The sequence below is a fragment of the Coregonus lavaretus genome, assembly GCF_964263955.1.
Source record: "Coregonus lavaretus genome assembly, chromosome: 20".
Classification (NCBI taxonomy): Eukaryota; Metazoa; Chordata; class Actinopteri; order Salmoniformes; family Salmonidae; genus Coregonus; species Coregonus lavaretus.
In genome coordinates, this window is record NC_140007.1 from 46,165,158 (window position 1) to 46,185,315 (window position 20,158).

At 42.8% G+C, this 20,158-nt stretch overlaps 1 protein-coding gene across 4 annotated transcripts in view; it reads right to left on the reverse strand.

The window, feature by feature from the left end:
* Positions 1-5,665: 5,665 nt before the first annotated feature.
* Positions 5,666-20,158, reverse strand: part of LOC311148377 (tumor protein D54-like) — a 29,160-nt gene continuing 14,667 nt past the window's right edge. For 2 of the 4 annotated variants that reach the window (XM_084185329.1, XM_084185328.1), the window contains exons 4-7: positions 16,519-16,566; positions 14,427-14,528; positions 9,481-9,529; positions 5,666-5,973 (exon numbers count right to left, since the gene is read on the reverse strand). In XM_084185329.1, the coding sequence (XP_084041455.1) occupies positions 5,887-5,973; positions 9,481-9,529; positions 14,427-14,528; positions 16,519-16,566 (286 nt within the window). In that variant the 3' untranslated portion in view covers positions 5,666-5,886. Of the gene's footprint in view, positions 5,974-8,073; positions 8,110-9,480; positions 9,530-14,426; positions 14,529-16,518; positions 16,567-20,158 lie in introns of all 4 variants that reach the window. The other 2 variants (XM_084185331.1, XM_084185330.1) reach the window with 2 other exon arrangements.

Genomic DNA, 20,158 nt, shown 5'->3' on the forward strand with positions numbered 1-20,158 from the left:
TATTCTTTTGAGCCTTTATTTTTTTCAACCACAAGGGCGTACTAATGAGCTATGATTTGTTTTTAAAATCATAATAGAGGACTACTGAAATTATATTATTTCAGTGTAAATAAGGGAAGTCAGTTTAAAATGAAAACATGCCAGCCAGACAAGCCTGTATATGAATTAAATGTATTTGCATATGAATGGAGTGGAAATTAGCTGACTTTGTGACCTGTAAGTTAAGTAACAATGTGTGGGGGAGGCATCGAAAATATTTTATTTTTGACCCCGATGCCTGTTTATTCATAAAAAGCAGAAGATGGTAAATAACATTAAATGCAATGTTTAGCCTATGCAAATTAATAGGAAAACATCAAAAGCTTATTAATAGGACTACATTTAGCCTAATTGGTAACAAATATAATGTGGGGAAAAGTCAGAATCCTAGTCAGGCTATTGTTTGTGAAATCCAGATTAAATATAGGCGATTGTGGACTAAATCAATGACAAACAGCTGAAATGTTCAGGCTTCATGATCTGTGATCAAAACAGGCTGGGGTGTTTTCGGTTCCGTTTAGGCTAAGGTTATGCGTAAGAACACAACTGCACTGAAATGAATAGCCTGATTCAATGCGATTTTCCTGAATAAAAAAGTTTCTGTTAAACTGTTTGGACTATGGATAGACCCATACTGATTCTATCTTTTTGGTATTTTGTGGTAGGCATCGCCTACCACTAATATTCTGAATTGCGGAGCATTTAATAAAACAACCAAATTTTGCTGTGATGTTGAGGCTGAGATAGACCTTCGATAGGCTAGTAGACTATGCGGAAATAATCGCGGAGTTAATCATTGTTATAGCCTAGATTGCTTTATATAATCTGGACCGTTGTTTTTTTCTAAGGCTAAGCAAACAAGGGGTAGCATATGCTTTTTGCCCGTCTCTATAACAAGGGTTAGACCTATATCCTCACATAGACCCTCAATTCAAGCCCTGCTTTTAACCATAAGACATCTCCACAGAAATGTATTGCCTAAGGATTGCATGGTGACAGTGTGTGTCTGTTAAACCGGTAAACTTGGAATTCTGGGGGGAAAACAAGGTTGAATCACGACAGTGATTTTCAGGTCAGAGAAAGATGCCCGAGTTTCTGAATTGGAATTCCGAGTTGGATGACCGTTCAAAACTATTTTTCCCAGTTTGAGCTCGTTCCCAGTTGTCTTGAACGCACTAAAGTCGGAAGTCAGAGATTGCCGAGTTCCGAGTTGTTTTGAATGTGCCACTAGAGACCTAGGCTACATCTTATTTCTGAATAGGGCTTCCTCCAACAAAGCTCTTGTGTCCATATTGATTTGAGAAATAGGCATATCTACACAGTAATGGTGGCTAATGTACATGTAGACGTTTGTAAGGCGTTCATGGTGAGATCTTTAATAATAAACTAAACAGACACTTAAACACGTGAAGCGTACGTGTCACGTGTACATGATGAACACTAGATGTCGTAGACGTTTTTAAGGCGTTCACGGTGAGATCTTTCATAGTAAACTTACAAGCAAACTGACACGTGACGTGTCAGTGCCACGTTATGCGTCAGTGCCACGTTATGCGACGTGTACACTACCTCTACTTGAAGTGTAAGTGTCAGGTGACGTGAACACGTCGGCAGCTTGACGCCTTAGAAAAAAAACGTGTCTCCATTGACAGTCCATGTTAATTCGCCGGTATTTCATGGCGCTAGGCTTAATTCTGGCACGAATCACCCCCCATTACCCACTGTGACATAGCTAAGCAGCTCTGACAGCTAGACCAGGGACTCAGCCTGAACAAGCGTCTCCCCCCTACGCGTCCTCTATTCATTGGAATGTGTTGACAGTTGGAGAAGTTGTTATGCTGCGCTGGAAAATGCGAGAAGTATGAACGCCAACGGTCCAATATTCTATAACCCTATTGTGCAGATGCTTACACGTTTTGGACTATGATAAACCATTAACATGTGGTCCTCTGTAGCTCAGCTGGTAGAGCACGGCGCTTGTAACACGAAGGTAGTGGGTTCGATCCCCGGGTTACACAAAAAAAATGTATGCACACATGACTGTAAGTCACTTTGGATAAAAGCGTCTGCTACATGGCATATTATTATTATTTAACATGCTTGCTAGCCTAACTTCATTGCATGGGCAACAATGAACCAGCTAAGCACCTAATAAGCTACATATTGAACTTCAATCATCTCAGGCCAGTGGCACAATGTATGCATTTATGGTTAGATCAGAATCGCAGTTATAGCCTAATCTTTGGCCTGTGTGGATAATTAAATTAAATAAAAGCACCAAGTCAAAACCCTAACTCCATCCATGGCTTAGGAAAGGGCCGATTTAGCTAGCTACAGTATCTACTGCAGGTCACGTCACAAGCAGACCAGAAACCAAATGCCAGAAACATAGCTACGTTTTTTCTGACAATGACTTTTTGCTTTTTGCGTGAAGCCAAATCCAAAACTGCTCTACCTTGGTGATGTTTTGCTGCGCCAGGACCACCCACAGTTCAGCTCAGCTCAATGCTGATTGGCGAATTATTATATTTTATATATGCTCGCTGGAATCAATCAAATGCTACGGCAGCAACGTGTCATACTCATTTTGTCCAGACAGAATCAGATACATGGGCTACACATACTGAGACAGAGGGGCGCTGTTCCCCTTGCTCGGATGATTTCTCTGGTAAAATCCAGCCAATAGTGAATTGAAGGAAAATTATGAAAACACACACACAGAGAGACAAAAAGAGAAATGGTTGTATAATTGAGATATCTTTTTTTGTCACATTTTTTGGGAAACCTGGCTGTCTTTGGCATCCATGAATACACGCCACTGCATAAAGGTGGTGGAATTATGAGGGAATTAAGTGAAGGTCAGAACATGGTGTATCTGTAGACACACCTTCATTCCATTGATCTCCACCCCAAGCAAATAACGGGTGAACAGCATGCTATTCTCATGCTTGAGTTCAATGTCAGAATACATGTAGAGAGAAATGTGCATAAAAAGGTAATTAAGTTATATTTACACACGTTTAACTCGGGTAGGAAATCCCCCCCTTTACGAACTGCTGAGGTAAAATAAAATTGGATACAATTTAAACACTAACCACACAATGCTCTTTATTTAAAGGAATGCTTTATTGATATCCAAACATACGACAAACCACTTTATTTTTTTTATTCAGCCAACATTCGCCTATCTGATCCCTTTAAATGTCTACAACTAGGCTCACATCCTAAATAAAGCGATATATATTCATTCTTTCATCCCGTTGCAAAAATGTACATTTGACTCCAACATGTTTTTGCAGCATCTGCCTTTCTCCTTGCCATGTCATAACCAGAGCCAATAGAAACCTACTGTACTTAAACTGTGTTTACAAAAGGCAGCCCAATTCTGGTCTTTTGACCAATCAGATCAGATCTTTTAACAAAAATTGGCCAAAACATCAGAATTGGGCTTCATGTCAGGGCCGGTCTGCCAACACAGATTAAGCCTGGTCCTGGACTAAAAAGGTATTCTCAACTGAGATTCTATGGGTCTGGGAAACCGGTCCAGATAGTAGTAAACCTACCATCTATGGCATACAATTTAACTGTAGTTATTATAATTTAATGTAATATTATATTTTTGTTCTAGTCTACAACTGTTCTGTTCTCGGTCATGTATTTTGTTTTATGTAGACCCCAGGAAGAGTAGCTGCTGCATGTGCAACAGCTAAACGGGGATCCTAATAAACCTAAACTTTAGGATTCATTTGAGCGGGAGATCTGTAACAGGCAGGTTTATTGGCAACGATTTTCAGATGGCAATTAAATACAAAAAATGACCCTTACACTCCACCCAAGAGAGAACAATCTAAAATACATCACCCAAATATGATCGGCACTACTAAAAATTAACACAAACCGATACAAAAAAACACGGAAAAATTACTTAAGTAGGATAGATAAAGGCAAACTGAACATCCCATCCCCTGGACAGGAGTAATACACTAAAACCAGGCAATAATAATAATACAATCTAAGTAGGTGGGAGTGTGTGTGTGTGTGTACGAGTGTATGGTGTGTACGAGACAAGTGTGTGTGTGTACGAGTGTATGGTGTGTACGAGACAAGTGTGTGTGTACGAGTGTATGGTGTGTACGAGTATGTGGTGTGTACGAGACAAGTGTGTGTGTACGAGTGTATGGTGTGTACGAGACAAGTGTGTGTGTGTACGAGTGTATGGTGTGTACGAGAGAAGTGTGTGTGTGTACGAGTGTATGGTGTGTACGAGACAAGTGTGTGTGTACGAGTATGTGTGTACGAGTGTATGGTGTGTACGAGACAAGTGTGTGTACACGAGTGCGGTGGGGGCTTAGTGTTGGGGCATGGGGACCATTCCTCATATAATAAAATGTCAGAGATGTCTGAAATGTCAGAGATGTCTGGGCTGTATTTCATAGTAGATCATTTCAGATGTGGCGCAATAGCAGCAAACACTGAGCCTACACATAAAGAGTGACAAAACCCTCCCCTTTCTTTCAACCCTCTTCTACAACTTAAAAAGAAAACAATAACCAAAAGGAGGAGAGAAACTTTTCTACCAGCAAAGTAACAAAGCAATAGGAGTCAAAGAGTAAGGGCGAAAGATAGTTTCTACATTCGCAAGGTAGCTAGCTAGCTATTCGGCAAAGCTTTGCTTCACATTGTATTCAGTGTAGAAAATAAACTGAAGTAAATGCTCGGCAGAGATCATTGTTGTATTCAGTGTTTTTATTTTCATTTTTGCACTTGTTTTTCCCGAGACTCCCCGTCCTCCTTACCTACCGATGAATGCCGACTTGCAGTATTGTTTACAATATATCTATTCATATATATATATTTTACACATAGATAAAAGTTATGTAAAAACATTTCGCCAAGCAGTGTAAAATAGTTTTATAATACAAAATGGTTTAACGTAGTTTGTTAGGTGTTTATTTTTTACAAGCGGTGGTGATTTGATGTCGTGTAAGCTGTTGTCCTTTTGTGGTTGATTAAGATGAGATATGCTTTTAGTAGGCAAGGGGACTGAGAAGGGACATTCAGGCACTTGTGTAGATCTGAATGGACTAGATAGGAGCAAGCAATCTGGCAACAAATCAACCTAGCTCATCAGAATGGGATAGGTTTAAACAACATGGTAGCGGCTCCACCTTGTCATACGATAGGTGGAATTGTTGCCATATTGCTTACACCTATCCAGTCCTTTAAGATCTCCACAAGGGCCTAGGGGGGGGTAGGAGCCAAGGGACTAGGGGGGGGGGGTAGGAGCCAAGGGTCTAGGGGGTAGGAGCCAAGGGAATAGGGGGGGGGGGGGGTAGGAGCCAAGGGACTAGGGGGGGGGTAGGAGCCAAGGGGCTAGGGGTAGGAGCCAAGGGGCTAGGGGGGGGGGTAGGAGCCAAGGGCCTAGGGGGGGGTAGGAGCCAAGGGCCTAGGGGGGGGGTAGGAGCCAAGGGCCTGGGGGGGGGTAGGAGCCAAGGCCCTAGGGGGGGGTAGGAGCCAAGGGCCTAGGGGGGGGGTAGGAGCCAAGGGCCTAGGGGGGGGGGTAGGAGCCAAGGCCCTGGGGGGGGGGGTAGGAGCCAAGGCCCTAGGGGGGGGGGGTAGGAGCCAAGGCCCTAGGGGGGGGGTAGGAGCCAAGGTCCTTGGGGGGGGGGTAGGAGCCAAGGGCCCATTTAGGACTGGGCTATAGGTAACTGAGGAGGTGGAGGGAGGCAGTAGTGAGTAATGGCATATGGTGTTGAGGGTGATGTCACAGGTCAAGGGTCACTCAGTGATGAGGCGCTTAATGATGTCGTCGTCACAGTCCCGGTGATAAGAGAGGAAGGAGGAGCTTCAGAAGGGTGCGTTGTCCTGAACGGGGTTCGTTTCGGTCGGGGACTGGACAGCTTCTCCGTTACCTCTGGTTCCAACCACCATGTACTGAAGGAAGGGGAAGAGGAGGAAGGAGAGGAGGAAGGGGAGGAGGAAGGGGAGGAGGAAGGGGAGGAAGGGGAAAAAGAACAGATCAACGTGATGGGAAATCTTCCGTAAGTCATTTCATTCAAAGGAGCTGTGTACGAGAGATTAACCCAGTATATACAGCGCCTTGCAAAAGTATTCATCCCCCTTGGCGTTTTTCCTATTTTGTTGCATTACAACCTGTAATTTAAAATGGATTTTTATTTTGAGTTCATGTAATGGACATACACAAAATAGTCCAAATTGTTGAAGTGGAATGAAAAAAATAACTTCTTTCAAAAAATGCAAAAAAATAAATAACGGAAAAGTGGTGCGTGCATATGTATTCACCCCCTTTGCTATGAAGCCCCTAAATAAGATCTGGTGCAACCAATTACCTTCAGAAGTCACATAATTAGTTAAATAAAGTCCACCTGTGTGCAATCTAAGTGTCACACCTGTTCTGAAAGGCCCAAGAGTCTGCAACACCACTAAGCAAGGGGCACCACCAAGCAAGGGGCACCACCAAGCAAGGGGCACCACCAAGCAAGGGGCACCACCAAGCAAGGGGCACCACCAAGCAAGGGGCACCACCAAGCAAGGGGCACCACGAAGACCAAGGAGCTCTCTAAACAGGTCAGGGACAAAGTTGTGGAGAAGTACAGATCAGGGTTGGGTTATAACAAAATATCAGAAACTTTGAACATCCCACGGAGCACCATTAAATCCATTATAAAAAAATTGAAAGAATATGGCTCCACAACAAACCTGCCAAGAGAGGGCCGCCCACCAAAACTCACGGACCAGGCAAGGAGGGCATTAATCAGAGAGGCAACAAAGAGACCAAAGATATCCCTGAAGGAACTGCAAAGTGCCACAGCGGAGATTGGAGTATTTGTCCATAGGACCACTTTAAGCCGTACACTCCACAGAGCTGGGCTTTACGGAAGAGTGGCCAGAAAAAATCCATTGCTTAAAGAAAAAAATAAGCAAACACGTTTGGTGTTTGCCAAAAGGCATGTGGGAGACTCCCCAAACATATGGAAGAAGATACTCTGGTCAGATTAGACTAAAATTGAGCTTTTTGGACATCAAGGAAAACGCTATGTCTGGTGTAAACCCAACACCTCTCATCACCCCAAGAACACCATCCCCACAGTGAAGCATGGAGGTGGCAGCATCATGTTGTGGGGATGTTTTTCCATCGGCAGGGACTGGGAAACTGGTCAGAATTGAAGGAATGACGGATGGCGCTAAATACAGGGAAATTCTTGAGGGAAACCTGTTTCAGTCTTCCAGAGATTTGAGACTGGGACGGAGGTTCACCTTCCAGCAGGACAATGACCCTAAGCATACTGCTAAAGCAACACTCAAGTGGTTTAAGGTGAAACATTTAAAATGTCTTGGAGATGATCGTGGACTTCAGGAAACAGCAGAGGGTGCACCCCCCTATCCACATCGACGGGACCGCAGTGGAGAAGGTGGAAAGCTTCAAGTTCCTTGGCGTACACATCACTGACAAATTGAAATGGTCCACCCACGCAGACAGTGTCGTGAAGAAGGCGCAACAGAGCCTCTTCAACCTCAGGAGGCAGAAGAAATTTGGCTTGGCACCCAAAACTTTTACAGATGTACAATTGAGAGCATCCTGTCGGGCTGTATCACCGCCTGGTACGGCATCTGCACCGCCCGCAACCGCAGATTTCCTACCCGAGTTAAGCTCACAAAGGGGGGATTTCCTACCCGAGTTAAGCGTGTGTATGTGACAAATAAAACTTGATTTGAATGGCCTAGTCAAAGCCCAGACCTCAATCCAATTGAGAATCTGTGGTATGACTTAAAGATTGCTGTACACCAGCGGAACCCATCCAACTTGAAGGAGCTGGAGCAGTTTTGCCTTGAAGAATGGGCAAAAATTCCAGTGGCAAAATGCCTGTGCTGCAGCACCAGGAAATCATTAATGTGACAAACTCTCCCCCAGGGTGACACCAAGCTAGAATGCAATCTAACAATAACCCACACAAGCCTGTTAGTAAATATTAGGTGCAATTACATCCACTTCGCCACCCACGTTTTCATTACCTGTACTGCAGTGCAGGGACACTTAAATCAGCCCAACTGTGAACAGAATAGATGGTACATCTTCAGGGAGACAGTCATTTCATTTTCTCACCTCATTTAAAAAAAAGAGGTGTTTGAGAGACAGTTGAGAATAATAAAATATAAATAAAATAAAATAAAAAAATATAACCTCTTAACTAATTTGTAGGGTACACTTGTTGGCAGCACGGCAAAATATATGCTGCAGCACACTACAGATACAAATGAGATGTACAAACTAGAAAATATCTACTTTTCCATTTGACTTGTTAGTACATTCCAGTTCAAATTGAGTTGTGTTGGGTCTACGAGTACAGGAGATCCCAAAGTAGGGTCCAGGTACTGCAGGGGGGTCCGCGGCCAGACGTAAAAAAAATATGTATTTATTTAATGTTGCAAGCAATAGCAGATTAAAACATATTTTTGGACAAGGGGATCCATGGAAAAAGTTGAGGGTGCAATGTAATATTATTCATTCACAATTTATGTTCTTAACCCTTGGATGCACAACATGGGCCTGCGTGGCTCGCAGGGATATTGGTATCCACAATAATACAAATCTTGTATTTGCCAATTTTTTTGTTTTGAACATAAATGCATTGTAAAGATATGCGCCGGTACTTTGGCGACTAAGAACGTTTTTTTTTTTAAACCTCCCGCTTTGGGCTAGATGTGTCAATGTGTAATTCATACATGCATAATCTATGAGCGGAATTATACAAAATCCCTAGTTCGAAAGCCGCTGTTTTCTTGGTGTGCCGTGCCATTTCCCCTACTTTTCCCCCCCACGTGTGCCAGCCCCCTAGCAATTCAAGTTCCAGCCAATGAGCTTCATCCCCTCCGCATTTGAGTGACAGCGAGCAAGAGGCCTGTCCAGCGTTATCCAATGAGGTTGCAGGGCGGGCCCAACGGCTCAGTGGACACAGCAAAGAGAGAGAGCAACAGCGTAGTACGCAATTTTCGGGGACCACTTTTGGCTTGTGAGAACTACTGGCTAAAAAGTATACAAAAGTACTGGAGAATCTCTTTAAAAAGGTTAAAACTGCAAATGGCACACTATGACCCATGACAAAACGTGTAGAATAACAAGAAATAAGCTTTAAAATGGCAACATTTTCTCTGATGCCGAGAGGGGAGCCTTTAAAATGTTTTATTTTTTTCCTCCCAGGGCCCGAGACTTGATTAGTCAGGCCTTGCACTGCAGAAGTCATAGTAAAACTGCTTGTGTGCCATTTTATAAATCACACTCGAAAGTAAGTTGTGTTCTGATATTATGAGGGGGTCCCTGGTGAATTTGCTATCAAAAAGGGGACCCTGACAAAACAGTTTGCAATCCCCTGTACTAAGTACACTGTCATCGTCTGCCCATGACAACCACCTTTAGCTCACCTTGATGTTTCCAACTTTGTCCTCGAACGACTTGAAGGTTGGAGAGTTTCTGCAAAACAGATATTACGAAACATTCAAGCAAAAACATTCCACAAATGAGCACATAGGAATATCTATATAATATATAATATGACTAAGCAAAAATAAAACTTTTCAGAAGTGTTCATTCACGATAGAAAACACTGGACTAACGCTAAAATAATGATCCACTCCCATAAGGGGTTATGGTACATTTATAATACTAAAGATGCTCAACCACCAGATTCATTAATCCAGGGTTAACCTGTTGGAGATGACATCTTTACTCATCTGGTCATACGCTTGTTTTTACAAAAATTTAAATTTAACCTTTATTTAACCAGGTAAGCCAGTTGAGAACAAGTTCTCATTTACAACTGCGACCTGGCCAAGATAAAGCAAAGCAATCTTTAGAGAGTTGCTTTAAAATGAGTCTCTTTATATGATATTGTTTGTGGGACTCTACAATCCTGATCACCAGCAATCTTCCAATAACAAAAGTATAATTATTTTATATAAACACCACCATCACAAAAAAGACTACACAACAGCTGTCCATCTAAAATGACTAATGGGATAAATAAAATAAAAATACTCAACTTTAATAAAATAAAAGTGCGTGAGCCAAATTTACCTCATCGCTGGCATACTTATCGATTGGCGAATGGAGTAGTTGCTACTTTGTAAGCGTTAAAAGGGAGGGAGACAAGGAAGTGAAGTGTGAGCGTTAGGAGCCAAGCAGAGAGGACAGACCAGAGAAAGAGAGAACTCTAGAGCCCAAAAGCCTGTTTTAGCATGGGCACTGCCATTGATGACTTTCACCATTTTTAAGTAGTCAACTGGGTGGGTCTTCCTATGGGTTAAAGATCACATGATGCCATCCAGGTCATCAGGAGGGATCAGCCAATTAATTATACTTGTGAGAAAACATTCCCTAACTGCAGGTGGCAGTAAATCGCCAACCTTGGCTTTATACCTGTTCAAACGACACACTATAGGTGGCAGTATGCTTCCTTTCAGTTCGTTTACCAACTTATAGAAGTAGAAGAAGAAAATGAACTACTTCAAAAATGAAGATGGCCTCAACGGCGCTGCCCATGCTCACAGACGCCATAATGAGACAGATACAATGTTGCTTCCTCTAACTATCTCTATGGGACAGAAAGATTAAAGAGAGAGCAGTGGAGCAGACGGTCAGTAGAACACAGTTATAGAATGGCTGCAGACAGTTCGGTGCAAGTTGAGGAGACTGCCCCCTGGTGGCCACTTCAGCCAAACAATCAGATTAAATATTCATACCTCACATGCAGAGGGAATTGAATGAACTGAACTCCTCTAAAATAATACAATCAATAGGATATTCATGATCATAACAGCAAGAGGGGTGACAAATTAGCATTCAATAAAAACGTAAAATGAATATACTTCTGCAGCAGAGCAGCATACAGACTAGCTGTTTTTACTGATAAGATCTGCTGTAGGAGTTGATGAAGTAGCTGATTGGGATGTTTCGGTCCCAGCAGCACAGAGTACTCTTACCCAAAGGAGTTCGAGAAAGGCAGCGCTCTGCAGACCAGCCGCAACAATTAAAACAGGAAAAACAAAAAAACAGGGGTGAGGAACAGGCAGTGGGCGGGCCAATCAGAGCTAGCCAATCAGGCAGGGCATAGATGAGCTACTGTAGGACAGGGGTCGCAAGGAGGCCACTTGCAGAGGAAGTGTCCTAAAAATGGCATGGCACCCTATTTAGTGCATTACTTTTGACCATAGGGCTCAGGTCAAAAGTAATGCACTATATATATGGAAAAGGGAGCCATTTGGGACACAAACAGATATTGACATAATTTTTAAAAAAGGACCAGTAAATATACGCAGGTCAGCCATTTTTTGAACCAAATCTGGTAGCAATGGTGGTTAGATGGCATTGAACAGGGGCACATGTGGTGCAGCCCTGCTGTAGGGGTATTTAAGACCAGTATCTGTACATCACTTATTCAGGCTTGGTGATGGATTGATGAAAATGAAGAAAAACAAAACTTTGATCAAAAATGGGACAAACAGAACAAGCCAAGGAACAGAAGGTCATTAGACACATTGAGGCAGGCAGACAGGCAGGAAAGGAGGAAAGGAAATAGTTGCTAGGACATGGTAATGGATCCAAAAACCCGGCTAGGACAGGGTAATGGATCCAAAAACACTGCTAGGACAGGGCAATGGATCCAAAAACACTGCTGGGACAGGGTAATGGATCCAAAAACCCTGCTAGGACAGGGTAATGGATCCAAAAACCCTGCTAGGACAGGGTAATGGATCCAAAAACCCTGCTAGGACAGGGTAATGGATCCAAAAACACTGCTAGGACAGGGTAATGGATCCAAAAACCCTGCTAGGACAGGGTAATGGATCCAAAAACACTGCTAGGACAGGGTAATGGATCCAAAAACACTGCTAGGACAGGGTAATGGATCCAAAAACACGGCTAGGACAGGGTAATGGATCCAAAAACACGGCTAGGACAGGGTAATGGATCCAAAAACCCTGCTAGGACAGGGTAATGGATCCAAAAACACTGCTAGGACAGGGTAATGGATCCAAAAACACTGCTAGGACAGGGTAATGGATCCAAAAACCATGCTGGGACAGGGTAATGGATCCAAAAACACTGCTAGGACAGGGTAATGGATCCAAAAACCATGCTGGGACAGGGTAATGGATCCAAAAACACTGCTAAGACAGGGTAATGGATCCAAAAACACTGCTAGGACATGGGGGATGCCAACACACACACACACAGTTGCACACACACACTGAAGTGGACTTGGAAACGTCAATGTTAATGAACAAGCATATTCCCAGATCACGTAGATACTTGAGTTTTAGTATGCTATTAGGGGGGTTATTAAAGTGTAGGTGATGAATGGATAGACGGATTATTTATAACATGAATGACTGAGTGTTGAATTGAACCACATTAAAAAGGCCTTCAGACAAAGAACCAAGGTGGGGCATTTTGGTTATCTTTAACATACTTTTTTACAGCTAAGGTCCTTTGACGTCATCACGGCTAGTATCTACACTGAACAAAAATATAAACGCAACATGTAAAGTGTTGGTCGCATGTTTCATGAGCTGAAATAAAAAAAAGGTCCCCGAAATGTTCTATATGCACAAAAAGCTTCTCATTTTGTGCACAAATTTGTTTACATCCCTGTTAGTGAGCATTTCTCCTTTCCCAAGATAATCCATCCACCTGACAGGTGTGGCATATCAAGAAGCTGATTAAACAGCATGATCATTACACAGGTGCACCATGTGCAGTTGTCACAACAATGCCACAGATGTCTCAAGTTTTGATGGAGCGTGCAATTGGCATGCGGACTGCAGGAATGACCACCAGAGCCATTTCCAGAGAATTTAATGTTCATTTCTCTACCATAAGCCAACTCCAACGTCGTTTTAGAGAATTTGGCAGTACGTCCAACCGGTGATGTCAACGTTGTGAACATAGTGCTCCAAGGTGGCAGTGTGGTTGGGTTATGGTAGGGGCAGGCATAAACTACAGACAACGAACACAATTGCATTTTATCAATGGCAATTTGAATGCACAAAGATACCGTGACGAGATCCTGAGGCCCATTGTCGTGCCATTCATCCGCCTCCATCACCTCATGTTTCAGCATGATAATGCACAGCCCCATGTCGCAAGGATTTGTACACAATTCCTGGAAGCTGAAAATGTCCCAGTTCTTCCATGGCCTGCACACTCACCAGACATGTCACCCATTGAGCATGTTTGGGATGCTCTGGATCGACGTGTTCCAGTTCACGCCAATATCCAGCAACTTCGCTCAGCCATTGAAGAGGAGTGGAACATTCCACAGGCCACAATCAACAGCCTGATCAACTCTATGTGAAGGAGATGTGTTGCATGAAGCAAATGGTGGTCACACCAGATACTGACTGGTTTTCTGAACCACGCCCCTATCTTTTTTTTTTAAAGGCATCTGTGAACAACAGATGCATATCTGTATTCCCAGTAATGTGAAATCCATAGATTAGGGCCTAATTAATTTATTTAAATTGACTGATTTTCTTATAGGAACTGTAACTCAGTAAAATCTTAGAAATTGTTGCGTTTATATTTTTGTTCAGTATAGCTATTAACTAGTTAACGTTGGAGCAACCAAGTTGGCTTGACTGCAGACCAAGGCATTTGTCAGTCAAGTCTATGGTTAGCCTAAATGCTACGGTGGCAACCAAGTTGGCTTGACTGCAGACCAAGGCATGTGTCAGTCAAGTCTATGGTTAGCCTAAATGCTACGGTGGCAACCAAGTTGGCTTGACTGCAGACCAAGGCATGTGTCAGTCAAGTCTATGGTTAGCCTAAATGCTACGGTGGCAACCAAGTTGGCTTGACTGCAGACCAAGGCATGTGTCAGTCAAGTCTATGGTTAGCCTAAATGCTACGGTGGCAACCAAGTTGGCTTGACTGCAGACCAAGGCATGTGTCAGTCAAGTCTATGGTTAGCCTAAATGCTACAGTGTCTGCTACAGTAAACTCCTAGGAGAGTTTCAAAAATGACTGGGATGACGTTTTCTACACCAGGGGTAGCCAACCCTCTTCCCGGATAACTACTGGGTAGTACACTGGGCATTTGCTCCAGTCCTGCTGTAATTCCTGATTCAGCTAATCCAGGTCCTGAGGTGCAGGTGATTGGTAGATTAGGGTTGTAGCGCTCGCCAAGAGGGTTGGCCCATTTAATAGAACTACTACAATTAACGTACCCAAGTCACTGTTCTGTAACAGCGAAACGTTTGTTATCCGAGGGGCTTTTTGTTCTTCTCATTCTAGTAATTATATTTCTATGGTTTGCACCCCTGTTCTACAGGAAGGGCCGGCGGCGGCCATTTTGTGTCTTGGTCTGTACCTCATGTCTCCCAGTTTCCTGCTGAGGGCAGTGCCCATGGTGGAGAAGGCAGCAGTGGTCTTCTGTCCCGCCACAGAGAGGGTCTCAGAAGTCTTCTTATACCTGTAAGGAGAGAGAGACAGACAGACAGAGAGACACAGAGAGACAGAGAGAGAGAGAGAGAGAGAGAGAGAGAGAGAGAGAGAGAGAGAGAGAGAGAGACAGAGAGAGAGAGATGGGAGGAGAGGAGAGGGTAGACAGAAGAAAGAGAAGGGAGTTCTCCTTTAGAACATGACTGAAAACCAGCCTCACTTGGTTTAGAATAGATTAAGCAGAAGGAAGCCACTAAGGAGTTAGTCACAGACAAAAAGGCTGCCTTTAAAAACAGGCAGCCCAATTCTGATAGGTTTCCACTAATTGGTATTTTGACCAATCAGATCCTTTGCCAATAATTGGACAAAACATCAGAATTGGGCTGGCTGTGTCAACGCAGCCTTTGACTGTCTGACTAATTAACAGGCGCATAGAACAAAAAGTAGTCTGCAGAAATACAGAGGAAACAAGTTAAGAGATATTAGCACACAGCAACCGCTTGTATCCAATACCTGATGAATGTCTCTACCAATAAATTAAAATGAAAAGATTAAGCCTCTCAATGGTTCGATTGAAAATAACATTAAAATGGCTTCATTGATATAAAAAGGGACAAAGACAGGGGACTGTCTTGTAGTTACAAGGGCTTCTCCTCTACTGTAGGTCTACACTCCTACCAACCCAGTGAACACTATTAGTTCAGTAGGGCGAGGCTGACTACCAACCCAGTGAACCGTATTTTAAGTTCAACAGGGTGGGGTGGATTTTTAACTATTGTTTGTTAAAAGGATGGATCAGGTATGCCTATTGCACAACGAAGCAGCCTAAAAACGACCTCTAAACTCTCAAGAGGTTATTTTAGACTATAAAAATGAAAAAAAAAAAAAAAAAAAAAAAAAAAAAACAGGAATAAAATAGGTGTTTACATTAAGAAGAGCTAGGCCTCCATAACAAACCTAAATATGAATCTACCCAGACACGACTGGGCTTCACACGAGGATGCTGAGGGGAGGACGGGCTCGTAGTAAAATGGCTGGAACGGAGTGAATGGAATGGTATCAAACACATGGAAACCACGTTCAATACCCTTCCATCGGTACCACTCCACACACACATTCCTGCCCAATGCCCATAATATTCTATAATCCCATCACATACAGAGATCACTCTGAACGTATGGCTGTTAGGCCTAGACTGGGGTGGCAACCACCACCCCCCAACACCCCCCCAACCCAGACACGATCGAGCAGATTGTCAAACACACGACACAGGCATGCGATTGTCCCTAGCATGGCATCAAAATGGTTAAGTCACCCTGATTGCGCAATCATCTCTTACTAGCCATCCGTTCAGTACACAGGTCTGCATGTCTAAGTCCTCTACTTCATCCCATAAGGTTGACTTCTATTCAGACTGACCAATACAAAAATGGTATTGATAACCGTTTGATAATACTGAAAACACAGTTGGGGAAACTATGCAGCTAGTGGACAATCAATCAATCAATGAATGATAGCTTGTTACACGCTGAACAGCAGATCAGAGGCTCCCCCCAGGACATGTGCTGACTAAGAAGAAAGCACATTAAGCTAGACTAGGGCAGCCCCCCCCCCAGTAAAGCTAAAAAACCAGCCTCTCAACGTCAGTCCTCAAGTAACCATCAAACGATACCCAATTTGTTGTTGTTGCTCCACAGAAGCTCACAAGATTTAGGTGAATAAGATTGGCATGTGCAAGGATAACTCCAAGGGCTGCAGTTGAGGAACAGTGACTGCCCTAAAGAACCAATAGAGAAGCTACCATCAAAACAAACACAATGAAACCCTCACCATCCACACAGAAGAGAAGCATGAACAGTCAAAAATAAATAAATAAAAATGTCCGCCCCCTCCCTCCTTCCAAGGAAATGGCAGAACAGTCAGAAGCCCATTTACTCCCGCTGAAACAAAATTTTACTTAAGCGAAATAAACTAAGGCAAACATAAAATAAAAAATAAAATGTAAATATATATTGACTCACGCTTCAGATTGGGCAATGTCATCCAAAGTTGCAGATGCTGTAAGATATCTACGGGGACACAGTGCGAAATTGAACATTAAAAACGACTTGACTTCTTACACAGGAGGAAAGAGAAAGTTAGAGACTCACAAACTTTATATGAAATTGGACCTCATACAAAAAAAAAAAAACACACACAAAATTCAAAATCTTGATTACTGCGTCGGGACAACAGTGACAATGCATCAGTCTTTGGAAAATTGCAAACGTGGCAAATAACCAATTCCGCAGATTTTCCAGGGCTTCCGGTACATAAAAAGGGGGTTGCACTAAACTATTGTACGTTTAGGGATTAGAAGTAACCCACATCAAAAGGTATCGAGCATCAGATACAGCAGACTATTTGATTAGTCACTCATTGAGCACAAACCAAACCAGCGCCTGAAATAAAAAACACGAAATCAGCGGTATCCTGCAGATCCTGTTTGTCGGTTGCCTGAATGGAAAGGAGGATGTGGCTTAGTTTCTGCAGACTAGAAAGGAAACTGGAAAGCAATACATAGCATACCATAGCTGCAGTCTTGCTAAACATTTTTTTATTATTTATATATACAGTGGGGAAAAAAGTATTTAGTCAGCCACCAATTGTGCAAGTTCTCCCACTTAAAAAGATGAGAGGCCTGTAAATTTCATCATAGGTACACGTCAACTATGACAGACAAATTGAGAAAAAAAAATCCAGAAGATCACATTGTAGGATTTGTAATGAATTTATTTGCAAATTATGGTGGAAAATAAGTATTTGGTCACCTACAAACAAGCAAGATTTCTGGCTCTCACAGACCTGTAACTTCTTCTTTAAGAGGCTCCTCTGTCCTCCACTCGTTACCTGTATTAATGGCACCTGTTTGAACTTGTTATCAGTATAAAAGACACCTGTCCACAACCTCAAACAGTCACACTCCAAACTCCACTATGGCCAAGACCAAAGAGCTGTCAAAGGACACCAGAAACAAAATTGTAGACCTGCACCAGGCTGGGAAGACTGAATCTGCAATAGGTAAGCAGCTTGGTTTGAAGAAATCAACTGTGGGAGCAATTATTAGGAAATGGAAGACATACAAGACCACTGATAATCTCCCTCGATCTGGGGCTCCACGCAAGATCTCACCCCGTAGGGTCAAAATGATCCCAAGAACGGTGAGCAAAAATCCCAGAACCACACGGGGGGACCTGGGGAATGACCTGCAGAGAGCTGGGACCAAAGTAACAAAGCCTACCATCAGTAACACACTACGCCGCCAGAGACTCAAATCCTGCAGTGCCAGACGTGTCCCCCTGCTTAAGCCAGTACATGTCCAGGCCCGTCTGAAGTTTGCTAGAGTGCATTTGAATGATCCAGAAGAGGATTGGGAGAATGTCATATGGTCAGATGAAACCAAAATAGAACTTTTTGGTAAAAACTCAACTCGTCGTGTTTGGAGGACAAAGAATGCTGAGTTGCATCCAAAGAACACCATACCTACTGTGAACCATGGGGGTGGAAACATATCATGCTTTGGGGCTGTTTTTCTGCAAAGGGACCAGGACGACTGATCCGTGTAAAGGAAAGAATGAATGGGGCCATGTATCGTGAGATTTTGAGTGAAAACCTCCTTCCATCAGCAAGGGCATTGAAGATGAAACGTGGCTGGGTCTTTCAGCATGACAATGATCCCAAACACACCGCCCGGGCAACGAAGGAGTGGCTTCGTAAGAAGCATTTCAAGGTCCTGGAGTGGCCTAGCCAGTCTCCAGATCTCAACCCCATAGAAAATCTTTGGAGGAAGTTGAAAGTCCGTGTTGCCCAGCGACAGCCCCAAAATATCACTGCTCTAGAGGAGATCTACATGGAGGAATGGGCCAAAATACCAGCAACAGTGTGTGAAAACCTTGTGAAGACTTACAGAAAACGTTTGACCTGTGTCATTGCCAACAAAGGGTATATAACAAAGTATTGAGAAACTTTTGTTATTGACCAAATATTTATTTTCCACCATAATTTGCAAATAAATTCATAAAAAATCCTACAATTTGATTTTCTGGAAAAAAAATTCTCATTTTGTCTGTCATAGTTGATGTGTACCTATGATGATCTTCTTTTTAAGTGGGAGAACTTGCACAATTGGTGGCTGACTAAATACTTTTTTTCCCCACTGTATATATATATATATTTTTTTTTCTTCTATTTCTGTAAATACTGATACAAATCAAAATGTATTTATAAAGCCCTTTTTACAAAGTGCTATACAGAAACCCAGCCTAAAATCCCAAACAGCAAGCAATGCAGATTTAGAAGCATGGTGGCTAGGAAAAACTCCCTAGAAAAAAGGCAGGAACATAGGAAGAAGCATAGAGAGGAACCAGGATCTGGAGGGGTGGCCAGTCCCCTTCTGGCTGGAGATTAGAAGAGTTCATGGCCATTTAAGGCCAGATTGTTCTTCAAAATATTGAAAACCTTCATAGATGACCAGCAGGGTCAAATAATAATCACAGTGGTTGTAGAGGGTGCAACAGGTAAATGTTAGTTAGCTTTTCAAAAATGTGTCTGGTCCCAATTCAAATATCGCATGTGCACACACACAGCCAATTAACTCTGTTGTTTCTCACCCACATTTCATTCCTCGCCTCTCCCACACAATCCTGTCAGAGTAAAACTGTGTGTGTGTGTGGTGTGTGAGTGTGTGCATTTATGCTGAAAGGACAGCGCAAGATATCTCACAAATAAGCAACCTACCAAGCCTGTAGGCCTTCAGCCACCCGGAAAATTCCATTTGCTGTAGCAACAATGGTGGTGTGAGAAGTTCAGTTTTACTACCCTTTAACATAGATGTAGGATATAAAATACTGTAGAATGGAAGAGGGGGGGAAACATTAGGTCCCATGTATTTTCCTGTTTCCCTAGTTTTAAGCGCAACTAACTGCCACCAAACTAATAACGGAAGTGTAAAGATATATATATTTTTTTTTGAGTAGATGCTCTTATCCAGAGCGACTTACAGTTAGTGAGTGCATACATTATTTTTGGTATTTTATTTTTTCATACTGGCCCCCCGTGGGAATCGAACCCACAACCCTGGCGTTGCAAACGCCATGCTCTACCAACTGAGCCACATCCCTGTGTGGGCATGAGGATGTCACCTTAACACCGAGAAGCCTACGGCATGGAAGTCCCCTGCTTTAAAGCATGAAATACTGTATATGTATGTATATTATTTACTATTATGAATTGATTTTTATCTTTAAATGTTTTCAATCTTTATGCGATGCGCAATGCAGAAAAACACCAAAATAACAATTATCATTGAATTATTGTAAAATGTTTGTTTGTGTCTCAATTAATCCCATAAGGGATGGGTTGCCAATTGGTGAATAAACAAAACAAAAGCAGTACAGGGGGAAAGGAACTGATAGACAGACAGACAGTGATGGTGAGTCATTGCTAGATAGCCACCAATCAAAAGCGAGATAATGCTACCGGGAGCTTAAGCTGTAGGCCTATCAAAATGTTAGCCTGCCGACGGTACTTAGCGTCTCTGAACAGAGTGTCGTCAGTCAATCTCGTGTTCACACAGCAAAGACGAAGTCGTCAGCCTTGTTCAAACCAGAAGGTGAGAGTAGC